This window comes from Octodon degus, unplaced genomic scaffold, assembly GCF_000260255.1.
Source record: "Octodon degus isolate 3935 unplaced genomic scaffold, OctDeg1.0 scaffold00233, whole genome shotgun sequence".
Taxonomy (NCBI): domain Eukaryota; kingdom Metazoa; phylum Chordata; class Mammalia; order Rodentia; family Octodontidae; genus Octodon; species Octodon degus.
Genome location: NW_004524809.1, coordinates 1458958 through 1476004, shown reverse-complemented (window position 1 = coordinate 1476004; position 17047 = coordinate 1458958). Strand labels below are relative to the sequence as shown.

Here is a 17047-nt window from a genome sequence, read left to right as displayed (position 1 = left end):
TTCGCAGCAAAAAATAATTGTCCCACCCAGCATGCCAGCAGGGACCCCCTTTTGAAAAATCCACTGCCATGTTTGAAAACTACAGCTCAAGGATATTTCTGTTGTCCTCATGTAGCTGTCCCTTCAGGCTTTACCTTAACACCCACGCAGACACCACATGAGACTGAACTGCACTTGTTGGGCCCTAAGTTTTGATACCATCATTCCTGTTGTCTTGCCTTCCAAACAGTTGCACCTTTAGAGTCGGGCCATAGCTCTTTGCTGCTGAACCTCGAAATACAGCACAGGCCCAGTGAGTAATACAAATGTGTGCCAAAGGAATGGCCAGGCAGAAGTCTTGGTGTGTTGACTTGTGCTGGATGATGTTGGCTGTGCTCTTCGAGTCCTCCAGGTGTGCAGGGCACATGCATTTTCTAACGCAGTCCTCACATCATTCTTCACAACCAACAGGTGGCATCAGACAGATGAGAAAGAGACTTCAGAGATGTCTGAGAAGTGCTGTGACTTAGCTGAAAAGTAGCAAAGGTGGGATTTGAACTCAGGCCTCTGACACAGGAACATATACCCTTCCCATTCTATCCTAGGGCCTGCAGAGGACCAGGCTGTGTTGTCTTCTTGAGCTTATTTACCTCTTTGGAATTATTTTCCTGTAGATGCTGGGGACTGAACTTAGCAGTTCTCTTGTGTAGGGCAGATACTTTACCACTGCTACACACTCCACTCTGGAATTTTTGTTTTTGTTAAAACAGGCCGGCATTCTGGGTGCTTAGAATTTTTTTTTTTAAATTCTGAATTTTAATCATTTGTTATGTTGCCTAGTTCCTTCTGCTTTGAGTTTTGTATGAAACCAACAAACAAATCTGTATTGTTAGCCAGGTCAGCAGTAGAATATGGTAATAAGAATACCTTATTGAGCCAGACACAGTACGTCTGGGTCCCTGGTGCAAGGTGTCTGAGGGTCTGAAGGCCCCATTAAGACTCTGGTGAGCCCAGCAGCCATCTGTCATGCACAGAATAAGTCGAAGGGACCTTGTGGACTCAAGTTGGCAATGGAAGGACTCAAGTTGGCTTTGACCCTTTCTCTTGTCCCATGTTTTCTTTGTCACCACTCCTTCCTCAAAGACTTGCCATACCCCAGGGCATCTGTTCTCCAGCCCACGGGGAAGTTGTGGCAGACCTTGTCTTCAGGAGATTATTTCAGTAGAAGGTGCTGTGAAGGTACTTGGGGGTTGCATAGTACAGCCTAGACATGGTGCCCATCCCTGCTCTGTGGGGGAAGTGAAGGGGATGGTCTTGGCTTTAGAGCAGTCTCCTGCATGTGCCATATGAGACTGGAAAATGAGGTCAAACTGTGTACTGTATTGCCTCTGCCTGCAGCATTTCTTTCCTGAGCCATTAAAACCTCTCCTGCTCACCTCTCCCAAAGTGAGCAAAAAGAACTCCAGACACAGAAAAATTAACCATGTGAGAACTTTCCATATGGCTGGGTTGGTCTCTGCCTGCTTCCTTCTGAGGGTCCAATTTCCCAATGACAGGATGTTCTTTATTTTTGTTCTTTCCCTGTGAGTGTGATTTCTTTGCTACCAGTTTGACCTCTTCATATCCAGCAGTCCTGCCCTGGCTTGGCGTTTACTATGTCTGATTCCATCAGCCCCCATGGAGGGAGCCTCATCCCAGGAAGCACTTCCACTTCAATTAATTTTATGAGTAGCAAAGCCAAAGTACTTCCATCACCAGCATCCTTAAAAACAAAATGTCAGAAAATGTTACAGCAGTGATATTTCACAGAGACACCTTACTTAGAGGAATGCATTGCTTTAGACTAGCTTGAGATGTAAGTAGGTCGTCTCTTAATGTAAGATGAAGGCTCTTTGTAGAATTGGGTTAAATCAAACATAGAAAGTTTTGTTCTACTTTTTTATTCAGCTGTAACATACACAGAGGCACTATCTTTGTCACTTTCATCATCACTAGCATAAAATACCTGACCCCTACAGTGTAAAGGAGGGGAGAGTTATTTGGCCTCACCATTTTGGAAGTTTCAGACCATATTCTTTTATTTTTTAATGTATTTAATACAGGGTCTACAGGGTCTCACTACACAGATCAGACTCATGATTCTCCTGTTTTCAGCCTCCCAAGTGCTGGGATTACAGGCATGCGCCACCATGCCCAATCTCAATCGCCATTTTAGTGTGCCCCAGGTGCAAGACCAGCACGGCACACCAGGGATCAAACCCCGTCCCTGTCCCTGCCTAAGTAGGTGCTTCAGTCTGCTGAGCTATCTGGCCAGTCCTCAGACCATGTTCTGTAGGCTTACACATAGCAGTAGCTTGTTGGGAGAGTGTGGCAGAGGAGAGCTGCTTACTTCATCATGGATGGGGAGCAGAGTGTGGAATTGGGGAGGGAGATGAACCTTCCAGGCCACCCCCCCACTGCCTCTTCCCATCAGGCTCCACCTCCAGACAGCCCCACAGTCTGATCACTTTCTAAAAGTGCAGGAGGCTTTGGGGGAGGATTATCTAGATAGAAACTGTGACACGCACTGAGCATAAATGGGTTCATAGTCTGTTTGGTGACAATTTTATATTTCTGGAAACATGACAAGACCAAGAGAACGCCTCCCATTTGCTCCTCTCCCAGGGACTCTGTCCAGTTTTCTTTCAGCTATATCTCTGGTAAAAGCAGAGCATTGAGTCAGGCTCACCCACTGCCCACAGTTGTCCCAGCTTTCTAGTCTTCAACGCTGAGGCAGCTCCTCCATCCTGACTCTTACTAAGACCTTGGCACTCCTGAAGACTATAAACCAGGCTCTGTCACTTTGTAGGAAGTTTTTCCATGTGACTTTGCTGTTAAGATGCAGGTTAGATACTATGTTCTTTGCATTCTGTCAAACAGTACATAATGTCCATTTGTCCCATCCCTTCTGACATTACCTATATTCCCATCAAAAGGGCAGGGTGTGTGTGTGTGTGTGTGTGTGTGTGTGTGTGTGTGTGTGTGCCTTGCGCGCGCACTGGCATGAAACCCAGGGCCTTTTCCATACTTTTATGTACTGCGCCATTGTGCCAATCCCAGCTCAAGCTGGTGTCTTAAGGACAAAAGTTTGTCCTTGTAGTCCCTTCTTTCCACTTTGGAACTGCCAGGTTTCTGTAGACAGTGCTGCTGAGACTGTAGACAGGCAGGTAACAGAAATGCCACCACACCAGTAGATTCTTTACCACACTGTGGATATGTGGGGATATGCTTTCAGTTCAGATGTGCATGTATACTTCCTGTTCTTTTAAGAGTCTGGTCCTCAAACAGCAGACTTGGGATGAAGACCTTTCAGAGTATCAGCAGATTGCCAGTGCTCTTGCTATACTACTCCAGGCATTCTATTCCAGAGTTTGTCCTTCTGGCCACAGAAGCTGGGATTCTTTCTTGCTCTTTCCTCTCCAGGGAGAAACACAGAAATATACCTGTTGCAGGTGGGTGGATTTACTGAGCACGTGTGACTGTATTTGTACCACTTTCCTAACCAGCATTCATTTTAGTGATGAGAGCTGCTCTGCAGGGGCCTGGGATATAGAAAGCAGTATGGTCTGGAACTGTGTTGTGGGAGTTGGTGATGAAGTTGCTGGAGACTGGAGAGATGGGTATGTAAAGGGTATGGGGGTGGTTCAAAGCCAGAAGGGCTGGCTTAGAGAGATCCAGAGGAGTATGAGCCAGTGGAGGGGCTCTGAGCAGGCCGCTTAGGGCAGACAGAGGAAGAAGGGAGCTGTAGATACAGGGAACAGAGGCTGAGGCTGGGTGTCAGGGGTGCCAGCAGCTCGTTTCCTGAGTATTGCATCAGAGACATGGTGTGGTGTGGCCAGGAACTAAGAGAAGGCTGGAGATGGTGGCACAGGTGGAGAAGGTAGCAGATACTGTTGCAGGGGTGGCATTGTGCCTGTGGAGCTGTGAAGGCAGCCGATGTGTCTTCAGGGTGGTTGCAAGTCTCAGTAAAAGTCACCTAAGCTTCACCTTGGCTTAGTGATGCTGAGGCATCATGGGAGTGTTCTATGTGGACTCCATTCACCAATAGGAATCCTCCATAGGAAGTATAAGCTGCACTTAATAGGCCGGCAGCCACCTGTCAGCAGCTGTGTTAATTTGTATCACTGTGTAGAGTACTCTGCTCCAAGTTTCAGCCTTTTCAAGCCAGAGTACAGTATTGGCACTGTTTGCAAGTTGGTCTGTGGCCTGTGTGTCAGGTCCTGCCTGGATCCTTGTTCATACCATCCAGGAGCAGAGAATGATTTCTGTATTTTTCAAGGGTTAAATAAAAAGGAGAAGTGATGACAAAATGGTTTGTGACCTGCAGTGCCTGCAGTGTTCAAACTAACCCTCTTCCTGCAAAATATGCCAGCCCTGGCACAGTAATCCTATCATCCATTATATACTTGAGCGCTCTTTCCAATGGAAAATTCATGGGCTCCCCAATCAGGCGCTTCCTACTTGGACAACTCAGACCATGTGTGAGTTTAAACTTTGTTGAAATGTATCTGACTGTGCAGCATCCGTTCATTGGCCTGCTGTGGGAGAAGGGAGCTATTTTTTCATGACAACACTTACTAAGCAACTAATGTATTTTCTGCACTTCTGATGAAGAAAGATGAATTAAGACATGATTCTTGTATGAGAGCCCCTCCCAGCTATTTCTTCTTGGAAGCAAAGCCCTTGAACTGGTAGTCTTTTCATTGTTTGTTTGTTTCTTTGTTTGTTTTTGAGACAGGGTCTCACTATATAGTCTATGCTGGCCTTAAACTCACTATGTAGTTCAGGCTGGCCTCGATCCTCTTGGTTCAGCCTCCTGGAATTACAGGTTTGCATCACCATGCCCCACTCTTTTGTAAAGCAGGCTTTGGCAGAACCTTAGGCTAAGTGTTCATTCAGTGACAGTCTCCAGGCAGCTACTCTTGCATACAAGCAATTCTTTTTATTTCCAAGGAGTGCTAGAGTTTAACCCAGGTTCAGGAGGTAGAAATGGCCCCAAGGGCTTTCATGTTGCTTAACCACTCATGCTGCTGTTGCAGTTTGGGTTGACTATTTTTACTGCTGCTGGATGTATATACTACTAGGATTTCTGTCTGTTAAATGTGGAGCCCCCATCAAAGGCTGGCATCTTTAATTGGAAGTGACATAGTGCCATCGTGTATTCCTTGGGATCCTTATCCTGACTGTAGCAGAAATACTTTTCAGTAAAATTGAACTGCGCTCTCGTGTGTGCCCGTGTCAGTGTCATTCCTTAGATATGTCTGTGGTGCAGATGCTTTCAGATGTCAGGTGGAACAGGTGAGCTTGCTTCCAAGGACACAGGCCTGCTATAAATAAAGGACTCTGCCACTGACTCTCTTCCTCCAGATTCCCTCAGACCATGATTTCTTTTTTGTTTTTCCCAGTGCTAAGCATTAAACTCAGGGCCCTCACATTGCTGCAAGAACATTCACTGAGATACATCCCTGGCCCTATTGTATTGTACCATATTGTACTATGTTTTATTTTATTAAGACAAGGTTCTGCCATCCTTTTGCCTCAGCCTCTTGAGTAACTGGAATTGTAGATCTGTGTGAGCATGGCCACTTGACCTTTACTTCTTGCACCTTGCAGCAGTGGGATTGTGGTGGCATGTCTCTCTCTCTCTCTCTCTCTCTCTCTCTCTCTCTCTCTCTCTCTCACACACACACACACACACACACACACACACGTATGCACGCATGCTTGATCCCTCAGTGAGGCCTGAGTGCTGCATGCTTGTGTGTCAATGTTTCCTGCTGATTCCTCCACTTAGGCTGTGGCTGTTGCCCAGGATCTTTGTTTCCCCAGTCTGTGAGGCAGCGAGCCTCAGCCTATCCTCTTGTGAGACCGGCTTCTCCATTGCATTGAGAATTTCTCCAAGGCCACAAGAGTCCTAAGATGTTTGAAGGCCATTCCTCTGATGTACATGATCTCAGTTTGCTTGTTTGAATCCTCCTTGTCTTTTTCATATACTGACTTTGCTTTTTAGCCTCAATGAGGTATAGCTGCTGTTGCAAAGGGCACCCCAGTCACTTTTCTCTGCTGCTGAGTTTTTGTTTCTGCCTCTGATATCCTCTGGCCCTAGGAAAACCCTCTCTGGATAGCCTTGGCAGGGGACCAACAATTTTGAAGAACATAAGTTAGAGCTGACCTTTCAGGTCAGTTGGGGACCCCGACCTGATATGTGCCACCTGATGGTCCCTTCTCATCTGCCACCATGTTGATTTCCTTAAGTGTGGGATGATTGTTGTCCCCCTGGTTTTCTTGCTTGTTTGCTGGCTTGCTTTCTTGTTTTCTTGCTGTCTTGCTGTCTCGCTGTGTCTGTCTTTCTTTCTGTCTGTCTGTCTCTCTCTCTCTCATAAGTGTGTGTAAATGTGCCCTACTGTTTTCTAAAGCAGGCACAATGTTACCATGTTGGGTTCATGAGAATATGTAAAGTATTTTGTGCTATTCCAGGCATGAATGAACATTCAGTAAGAACAGTTACGATTCTTGCCATTGTTTGAAGGTTTTAAAAGATGTCTCAGAAAAGCAAGCACAGCTCACAGTGGAAAGTGCCATAGAGAAGCTCCCACAGAGCAGGGAGCTTAGTACCCCAGGCTGTGTGTGTGAATGGCAGCTTCATGTGTGCCTGAAGAGGCAAGAAGAATTCTCCTGGGAGGGCACTCAGGAGCACTGGCCTAGGGCAGGATAGTAGCTTCCTGCCAGGCCTTTGAGGTTGTGTGTATTTGTTTGTTTGAACAAGGGAACCATCCTACACATTTGATCCTGGTGGCCCATGGCCTTCTTGTTCAGGGAGTAGAAGACTGAGGCAGTAGCCCCAAATGAGACCCTTCAGGTACTAAGGAAGGGAGCCATGTGGGGAGCGGGGATGGAGAGGAGGTCACCTGCCCACCCACCTGGGAAGTGTACTGCTGGAGAGCAGTGCCAGTCTTGAGTAGGCCTGGAATTTGAACTCTGGTTCCCACTGACCTTGCTGTAGGGGGCAGATGCAGGCCTTATGTCTTCCAGCCTCAGTTTCTCCCTTTGTAACACAAGCAAGCACCATGCTTCCTAGGGCTTCTGGGAGTCCTGAATGCAGGTGAATGCCACCTGGTGCCTGTCTTGCCTGGCCAGTGTTCAGGGGCTGTCCCCTCCCATGTTCTAGAGTACTGGGGTAATGGTGGCCTCCAAGAGATAGTACTTTACTGCCTGTGAGGGAGACACGGTCATGTGCAAAGCACTTGTGTTGCAGTTCTAGAAAACAGACTAGGGAGCCTAGAGAACTTCCCTTTTGGAAAGTATCTCTTTGATTTTGGATTTTGAAAATCTATGATGTCTCAGAAATCTAGGTCCTGGATGGAAAAGACATTGAGATAAATACTTAGAAGCTAGGACTAGAAATGGAGTCCTGAGATTGGTTGGCATAGAGTTGTAAATTGATTTAGGAAGTGAAGGAGTTTGTTTTAGGAAATGCTTAAAACACAGGACAGAGTCCTTCAAACACCAGCAATGGGAAGAAAGCTACAGGTGACATAGCAGGAGTGGAGTGGCAGCAGCCTCCATTCAGGGTGTGACTGTTGCCCAGGATCTTTCTGTGTGCTCTGCACCCCACTTGCTCCACTGGGGCAGGGGAGAGGAAAATCTAACAAATCTTTCAGATGATTGAAGAATAAAGTATATTTTACATGGCTGGGGAGCATTCACATACATGTGATGCAACCTAGAGGTGGAGAGATGAGGAACAAGAGCACAGTGGCGCCAGATAGCATCAGCATCACTGCATGCTGGTCATATTCATAGGCTCCTGGCCATGCTACCTGCCCCTTCTCCCCTCAGCAGGATGAGTGGGGTGCATGCACCCTTACTTTTAAGATGCTGTCTATGCTGTGAATGTTTGAAATCCTTAGGGTGGGCATTGTCTGGAGCTCAAGGCTATAAACCCTGCTCAGGAAGCAGAGAATTACAGGGACAGTGATGTGCTGCCCTTTGCCATCAATGAAATTTTTATCAGCTGTATAGAAAAATATTAAATTATTCTTCCCACTAGTCTTCCCTTTGTTTTTCTGAGTCTGCTTGTCCCCCATTATGAACTTTTCATTCATTCCCAACTGGGCTTCTCCTGTTAAAGTGCTGTTCTCAGCCTGTGGGAAAGAGCTTACAAGAGGCATCCTGCAGCAGTCACCTGCCCCGGGGGCTGCCAGGACCCTGCAGGGATCCTGCTGCTGCATCCCAGTCTCTTTAACAGATTTCTATCCAATGCATTTTAGAGAGCCACCACTGAGCTGCTTTTAAGCACTAAAATCCAATGGCATTGACCCGTCATTTTCTTTGACTTGTGGAATCCTTTCATCATTAGTCTTCTTGAGTTTATTGCTCTGGGCTGATGAATAATTGTCCTCCCTCCTGCTAATAAACAGATGCAGCACCCTGGTGCACTGACCACTGCTGATTTCATTGGGTTGTTCTGCTGTTCTGTTGCTTCTGGGCTCCTTCCCATGGACTTATTCTAGGACATGCTGGGCCCTGGCTTTTCCCCAAAACACCTATTGGCGCACCTTTTCTCTGGCCCCATTACTCTGCTGCCATGGTTTCCTTGGGCTGCCTCCCCTTGCCCTGCTTTTGTCCATGGCTGAACATGTCTTCTTTATGACCTTTCTGAGTCTCAAATCTTTTTTTTTTTTTTTTTTTTTGTGGTGGTAATGGGGATTGAACCCAGGGCCTTCACACTGAACTAAATTTCCAGGCCTTTTTATGGTCTCAGACATGGTTTCATTAAGTCACCCAGGCTAAGTTCAAACTTGAGAGCCTCTGGCCTCAGCCTCCCAGAGTTCTGGGACTACAGGCATGAGCCCAGTGTGTACAGCTCAAGAGTCTTTTCTTTCACTGGTGCCCTGATGTGCTAGGGATCAAAGCTTGGGTTTCGTGCATGCTACACACATACAGTTTTAATTTCAAGGAACTTGTCAGCAAGATTTATCTTTATACTACTCGTTGCAGGTGGGTGGATATACTGAGCATGTGTGACTGCATTTATACCTCTTTCCTAACCAGCCTTCAGAATCCAGATTAAAGGCACTTGGACTGCAGTTATGACCACAGCAAATGCTCCTTGTTAGCTAAAATGTCACAATTGGGTAATACCTGGTACATCATTGCAGAGCTCACAGTCAAAGACATGCATGCTCCCAGCTCCACATGCTGTAGAGAGACTTCACTACTGACTATAGAAGGAGTGCTCAGTGATGTATTTTAGTTGGGCATTTTCTATGAAATTTAGCTATTTTGTTGGATAAAGGCTATACCTTGAAATCTGATGAAACCTATTTTTTATGTAAATTTCTTAGTTATAATCTAAAATGTGTGTTTTTCTTTTTTTCTTTTCTGTTTTTGTGGTACTGGAGTTAAACCCATAGAGTACAACACTATATCCCCAGACCTTTTCATGTTTTAATGGTCTTCCTATATTCTGTATTAATCTGTATTGTTTATGTAGATTCATGGGTTTCATTTTGACAGATTTGTACATGTACTTAACATACTTTAATCAATCTTTCTCTCCCTGACACCATTTTTTATTTTGAGATAAGCTCTCATTAAGTTGTCCATGCTGGTCTCAAATTTGTGATCCTCGTTCTTTAGCCTCCAGGGTGAGTACTGCAACCTACCTCACTCAGCTAAAATGTGTTTTTAAAATTGCTTCAAAAAGAAGCCATGCACAGCAGTACAGTCCTACAATCCCAGCATTCAAGAGGCTGAGACAGGAGGATTGCAGTGAGTTTGAAGTCAGTGGGGGCTACATATTGAGATCTTGTTTCAAAAAATAAACAGATTTCCTTTCAAAAGGTATTAAAATCCTCACAAATTTAGAAGGCGAAAAAACTTAGTTTTAATTTATTCAGGATTCAATTGAAATGCAAACTGTAGTTCAGGTTCCGTGGTTAGCAAGGTGTGAAAGATGTTTTTTTTATTATTTTTTTCCACAGTTCCATTTGACAGGATCAGACCCATGTGTCATAAACAATGCCCCACACAGTGTATTTTAGATTAGGTTTAAAAGTTACTGAAGAGCCAGGTGTGTTGGCACATACCTACAATGCTGAGCTCCTCAGAGGTAGTGGTGGGGGCACAACAACTTAGTGGGGTCCTGTCTCAACATAAATTTTTTAAAAGCCAGGGGACGTAGCATTATAGCATGTGCCTGGCATATGGGAGGCCCTGGCTTCAGTCTTAGAACAAAAAAGTCACTAAAGAATTTAATATAAAAGTTTTCTAAAGTAAAGAGCCTTGAGTCCTATTAAGTTGACATTATTGGATTTACTTCTATATTTAAATTTCTATGCAATTTATTTTTTAGAAATCCCCCACATTTTACATAAGAAACAACCTGTTTAGTAGAATTCAGTTTGATTTGTATTAGATTAAAAAGAATGTAATTAAATCAAGTTACAGTGTATAAGAAGCCTTGTTTGGTATTTCAGAAGAAAATTTTAAGTATTGAGCAAAACATTTATTGAAAATCTGTGTAGCTAATTGCATGGTGATTGGATTTTTATACTTTTATGTTTTTGCAGTGCTGGAGTTCAGACACAAGGCCCTGTGTAGGATAGGTGTGTGTTCTGCTACTGAGCCATACCTCACTCTTCATGCCATTTTAAGAGTTGGAAAGTGTATTTTCTGCTTGGATGTAAAGGAAATATTTTTTAAAAATTGTAATGATAGCAACTAACTTAGAACATTAAAAAAAAATGGTTAGTTGATCCTGGAAGTTGGAAATTTGTTCTTAAGTAAATGTTGTAGATATAAAAACCAGCCTCTAGAGCAGGGATATAGCTTAGTGACACAAGCATCTGCCTGGCAAGCACAAGGTCCTGAGTTTGAGTCCTAGTACCAAAAAAAAAAAAAAAAAAAAAATTAAAAACTAGCCTCTGGAAGGTAGTTAATTAATAATAGAATTTAGTTTTTTGGTACTGGAGATTAAACCCAAGGCCTTTGCACTGATTATATCTGGCCTCTCACCAAACTTTTATTTTGAGGTAGGATCTTATTATGTCCCTAAGTTACTGGGCTACTCATGTCTCTGCCTCAGCTCCCCAGAAAGATGGGATTACAGGCAAGTTCCACTATGCCTGGCTCATAAGAGATTTTAAACCATTTGCAAACATCATTGACATCATACAATTAGTTTTCTTGGTAACAGAGAGAATAAAGAAGTTTAACCAAGTCATCCAAGCCCACCATCCTTAAGTGTTGAAATATCCAGTATGTAAGGTCAGTAAGGCTGAACTCAAGAGGTATAAACAGAATCTCTAAAGATAGATACATAGCCAAGGTCAGGCATAAAAATCTCTTTGGTAAACACAGGATTCCTGCTGTGTTCATTTTCCTTTTTCCTTGGCAGAGATGACATTAGGATCTGAAGTGTTTTATGGTAATTGAACGCTATTCTCACTGACAGTTGGAAACAGCCTGATTAAAGTACTGCTTAAACTGATGTTACCAGAAGCCAGAGTCCTCAGTGGCTCGTGTGTATGTGTGTGTACCCTGCAGGTGTGTAGGGAGGTAGGGGGGCACACCTCTGATGATCTGAGAGGAAGGAAAGCATTACAGTACAGATCATGGGGGAGAATACAGAATTTCCCTGCATTTAAAAGCTAAAATATGGGCCAAGTTCTGGACACATGTTTATAATCTCAGCTACCTGGGAGACTGAGTCAGGGGTACAAGTTTGAAGCCAATCTGGGCAACTTAGTGAGATCCTGTCTCAATAAAAAGGAAAACATGAAGTTTCACAGATTCTTCTAGAAGTGGGCAGAAACCTCTATGCTCCTTAGCTGCAGTTGCTAAAAAACTGCTGCCTCACATACAGAACTCTAGCAGTATGGATAGAGTGTTATGTTTCTCGCTTACTGCACTTCAGATTGTGGTTTTGTGTAGGTTGCCAGATCCTGCAACTTGACTGTCTCCAAGGAGTCATAGGAACACATCAGTCAGACTGACTCTGATAGGAAAGGAAGATGAACAGAAGTGAAGGCTGGAGCTTGGATGCAGCTCTGGGGTGCAGTCACCTGGCACACTACCACCTGGCGTGTGTGAGGGTCTGAGTTCTATCCCTGGCACTGTAGAGCCAAACAGCTAACCAAAGCCAGCAAAGCCTATTGTTAAAAATCCCTTGTATTGTGATGAGACTAAACTTGACCAAGTAGCATATGACCTGGGATGACTTTCAGAGTTAGAGTTGCATCTAACACAAAATAAACCAGTCCTAGGAACGGGGTCTGAGTCCACTTACAAGAGGATAGTAGGGCAGTGGTGCAAGGGGCTGGGGGAGATTGTTCTTAAAAGGTACAGAGTTCCTCTCTTGCAAGATAAAAATCTGGAGATTACTTTCATAGCATTGTGGATATACTTGATATACTAATCTACATATGGATATATGGAGCTGTATGCTTCAAGGTAGCCAAGATTATTTTTAAAAATCACATTTTTAAAAAGTAGCCTGGCAAGTGCAAGGTCCTGAGTTCAATCCCTGGTATGGAAAAAAAAAAAAAAAAAAAAAAAAAAAAAAAGGAAAGTATTGCCAGGTAGTTTGCATGCCTCTCATTGCATTCTTTGTTCCATTTTTTTTACAGTGCTAGGAATGGCAGTCCTGAGCCGTGCACCCTGGCGTTCTCTTTTCTCTTTGTTTGAATGAAGCTTTGATACAGATGTTCTTTCTCATCAAGTTTTGTGTGGCTGTGTGCTTTTCCTATATCCTGTTGTGTTTTTTAGTAGGCACACAGGAGCAGCCGTCATGGGGGACCCCAGACTCCCCACGCTGCAGTTCGCTCCCTTCAGCAGTGCCCTGGACGTAGGCTTCTGGCATGAGCTGACACAGAAGAAACTGAGCGAGTACCGGCTGGATGAGGCTCCCAAGGACGTCAAGGGATACTACTACAATGGTGGGTGGTCATGGGCTGCCCTGTCCTCTTCTCCCGCAGTGCCAGCTTCCCCTTGTTTATTACAGTTATTGATTATTACAGAGCTGGGGATGGAAGCCGAGGCCCCACATAGTAGACCACAGCCAGCCATCTGTGCTCCTTTGGAAAGGGACACTGTTGTCCCTTCTGTGTAGTGCCCCTCTCTAGTTTCTCTTTCCCTACCAGCCTTTGGCACATGTTCATTTCTGAATTGCACTTTCCTTGTTGGAAAAAAGGGAGAGTGTGAGACATCCTAGTTACCAATCCAGATACTAAGCACTTAGCTTTGCTGGGGCAGGTGATCAATGACAATCCACTATCTCGGCACGTGTTTTAGGTTTCCAGCAAATCCCTCCAATTCATGAAATCCCTGTCTCCTTCTGCCACCACCTATACAGCACAGGTCTGCAGTAACAGGCACTTGAGGCTCAACACAGAGCCCATAACAAAAGTTGCTGCCTTGGGGCTCTGACCCATTACTGAAACTGCTAATGCTTTTCTCTAGGTGACTCTGCTGGACTGCCGGCTCGCTTGACGTTGGAGTTCAGCGCTTTTGACATGTGAGTGTTTACTTGTCTAAAATCTGAAATAAAGAACACTTTGCTTTTATGAGGAAGAAGCCATCTCGCCTCCTAAAAGGTGGGCCACTGTTAGCACTTTTGGAGTCTCCCATCCCCCATAGACAAGGGCTACCTGCTAGGGACTGTCTCAGGCTAGGTTCAGAGCATATTAGATGCTAGGTTCCAAATAGGTTGATTGGCACTTACATAGCTTTCTTCTTGACTCTGGTTGTAGTTTATTTTGTCTTATTTTATTTTTTATTTATTTTTTACGTATCTGGTACAGGGTCTCACTATGCAGCGCGGACTCAAAGTGATCCTACTGTTTTTTGCATCCCAAGCACTGGGATTATAGGCATGCTCCACCATGCCTGGTCTCAGTGGCCAGCTCAGCACCCCCGGGATATTTTATTTTTTGAGACAGGACCTCTATGTAGTTCAGGCTGGCCTTGAACTTGTGGTGACCTTTATGCCTCAGCCTCCCCAGTGCTGGATGACAGGTGTATACTACCATACCCAGCTTTGATTTTTAAAAAAGTTTTTTTTTTGTATTTTTGGTATAGAGTATACATGGTTTCACCACACAGATCGGACTCCTAGTGATTCTCCTGTTTTCAGCCTCCCAAGTGCTGGAATTATAGGTGGGTGCTGCCACACCCAGTCTTATTTGATGTCTCCTTGTGCCTTGGGGGCGGGGCTGGCATGGCGCGCTGGGGATTGAACCTCAGCTGTCATTTTTATCATTCTTTTTGGCACCTCTTGCCTTATTCCTGTAGTTGCTCATCCATGAGTGTGACTCTGAACTCTGCTAAGGCAGCTTCTGTGGCCAGGTTAATGTGCAAGGCATTATGCGGCAAATTCCAAAGATCTGGCTCGACATCCTGGAAGATCTGCTTTTCCACTCAGGAGTTATGGGGAGTTGCTTGGGTTAAGAGACATTTAGTGGGCCCCAAAGTAGCTGGACATTTTCACAAGCAACCTTTTTAGACACCAGGTAGGACTTTTTTCTGTTTTTTCAGACAGGGAGATGGTGTGTAGGTCAAAGACAAAAGGTGATACCTAGCTAAATTTAGAAAGCAGAGAGACAGAAGAGCAAAAATGAACTCAGAAGGATAGTTCTGAAACCCAGTCTAAGCAGCAAGGGGGTTTTGTTGTTTTCTACTGAAGCAAGGAATCTAGAGAAGGTACGATTTCAGGAGGAGATAAATTGCTCAGGCAGCAGCACAAGGGCTACTGCATGTGTTGACTGAGCCATCTGTGGTCCCAGCGAGCTCACTGTTTCAAACTTTTTTTACAAAAGGGTGACTGGCACGTTAGCCATGATCCGGGGCACTTGGAAGGTTCAAGAGTTAAAGGGCTAAGTGAGGCCACTTTTGTACCCTGGACCCTCAGCCCTGTCAAGATGAGGGATGTGGGAGACTTACAGAAGGAGGCTTTAAGGTGGTGGTAGTTGGTAGTCGGTGGCTAGTGTATTTCAGATAAATCATCCCTAGAATTTTGCTTGTTTGTTTATTATTTTTTTCAGTAAGGTCTTGCTACAAAGCTCAAGCTGGCTTTGAACTCAGAATCCTCTTGCCTCTGCCTTACAAGTGCTGGGATTGCAGAAATGTGCAATCATGCCTGGCTTCCCTAGAATTGTATGTATGTATGTATGTATGTATGTATGTATGTATGTATTTGGCAGAACCGGGGATTGAACTCAGGCCCCTGCACTTGCCAGGCAAGTGCTTATTCAACTGAGCCATCTCCCTGGCCCCTACTGTTTTTAAACATCTCAAGAAAAAAAAATGTATTTTATTCCTTTATCTCCATTAAATTGAAAAATTTAAAAGTGTAACCTAAGCCTGAAACAAGGCTTAGGTTATACTTTTATGTATCTTGAAAGTGTACATTGACATTTCTTTTTCCCTTTAGAGTTTTCTTGCTCCATCATAAATTCTTTGAGGTTACTTTGTTAAAACAGATTTTAATCCTAGTAATCTCCTTCCTATTTTGGCAAAGACTAGCTTATTCTTGGAGTAATTATAATGAGGAAAATACTGAAAATGTTGAAGCATTAAATTGTCTAAAGATGGTAGAAGGGAGAATGCAGCTGGCTGGCTTTTGTGCCATCTGAACAATCTTCTTTAACTTTAATTTTTATTAGTCCATGTTGGCAGCACATAGTGGTCACATTCCTCATGGGAGCTGGCAGTGTACATAATACATCTTTATCCTTGTTACGTCCCCTTCCCCGTCTGTGCCTCCCCCTGAGATCCTGAGTCAGTCTCAAACTGGCCTTGCTTCTATCCATCCCAATACGAGGCTGAAATTTTGTTTGTCCTTAAGATTTTAATAATTGTGTCTTTGGAATCCTATTTAGAAAAAGAGTAATGCACAGTAGTTAGGTCTGATCCTATTACAAAATTTAACATCTTCAATTTGTATTATCAAGAAAGTTCAGTAGAAAACCTGTGATCCTGTACACTGACGCCCCCCCCCCCCCAAGTGCTTGGTTTCCCTGGTCACTTGCCTTTCTTTAATGTCCCCTGTACCTGAGGCCTCATGACAGGTGGTGGGGGAAGCAGGAATAAGCACAGTGCCCATTACTATGAAAATGGTCTTGGGTTTGTAGTTTGAAGACCTGGTCCTTACAGCCAACTAACTGTGCTCCCTCCAGGATGTCTGGTTGGTTTTTTCTCAGTGTACTCTTCCTTGTCTCTAACAGACTCTGGGCTTCTAACACCCCTGGGTTTTTTTTTTTTTTTTTTTTTGGTAGCTGTTGCTGTTTGTTTGTTTGTTTTATTTTAAACAGAATTTTAAAAACAAAAATGATACAGAATTTCAAAATAAGGTGACAGGAAATTAACAACAGTTGTTATGTTTCCACTTTCTAAGTGTGCAGTTTTCTGAGTCCCTCTCTTGTAACATGGTAGGAAGTTTAATGAGAGTGTCCAGGTTATCGTCATATTCTTAATCTGTCTTCACTTGTGTTGCTGTAGATCTGTGTGGCTCTGTATGGAAAACGTGTATGGATTTATCTCTCAAACAATGAATGTCTGCAAAGGGCAAGATGTGTAGGTGTTAGAAATGCAAAGTCTGGAGAAACAGCTCCTGCAGCTCCAGTGGAGCCAAACAGCCACTCTATGAGCTGTGTACAGTAATAAATGTGGAGAAGTTATCGTTATTTTCAAAAGACTTCCTGATTGTGTTTTGGTAAGCAACTGTGCTGGCACTGGGCTGCGGAGAGGAAGGAAATACTATGGCGAGGTACAGCCCTCGCCCTCACTTGTGGGTGTAGGACGATCTCGCCTTTGCATTGCATGGACTAATCCCTGCTCTGAGTCCCTGGAGGTCTCAAGGACTTACAGCACAATCCTGTATCCACATCATCTATAGTAAGCTGCAGCTGAGGTCACATTGATCAGGCACACTATTTGCAGAGTGCAGTCTAAGACCCCACAGTGGAGGAGCCCATACACAGAAGTTTGTGTCTTGCTCATTGCACCTGCCAGGTGGATGGTCCAGTCT

At 44.2% G+C, this 17047-nt stretch overlaps 1 protein-coding gene across 4 annotated transcripts in view; it reads left to right on the top strand.

Moving 5' to 3' along the window:
- The window catches only part of Atg7 (autophagy related 7), a 293132-nt gene that overhangs the window by 7429 nt on the left and 268656 nt on the right, over positions 1-17047 (top strand). For 2 of the 4 annotated variants that reach the window (XM_023705915.1, XM_023705914.1), the window contains exons 1-3: positions 6857-6877; positions 12790-12959; positions 13483-13537. In XM_023705915.1, the coding sequence (XP_023561683.1) occupies positions 6864-6877; positions 12790-12959; positions 13483-13537 (239 nt within the window). In that variant the 5' untranslated portion in view covers positions 6857-6863. Of the gene's footprint in view, positions 1-6856; positions 6878-12324; positions 12331-12789; positions 12960-13482; positions 13538-17047 lie in introns of those variants that run through there. The other 2 variants (XM_023705917.1, XM_023705916.1) reach the window with 2 other exon arrangements.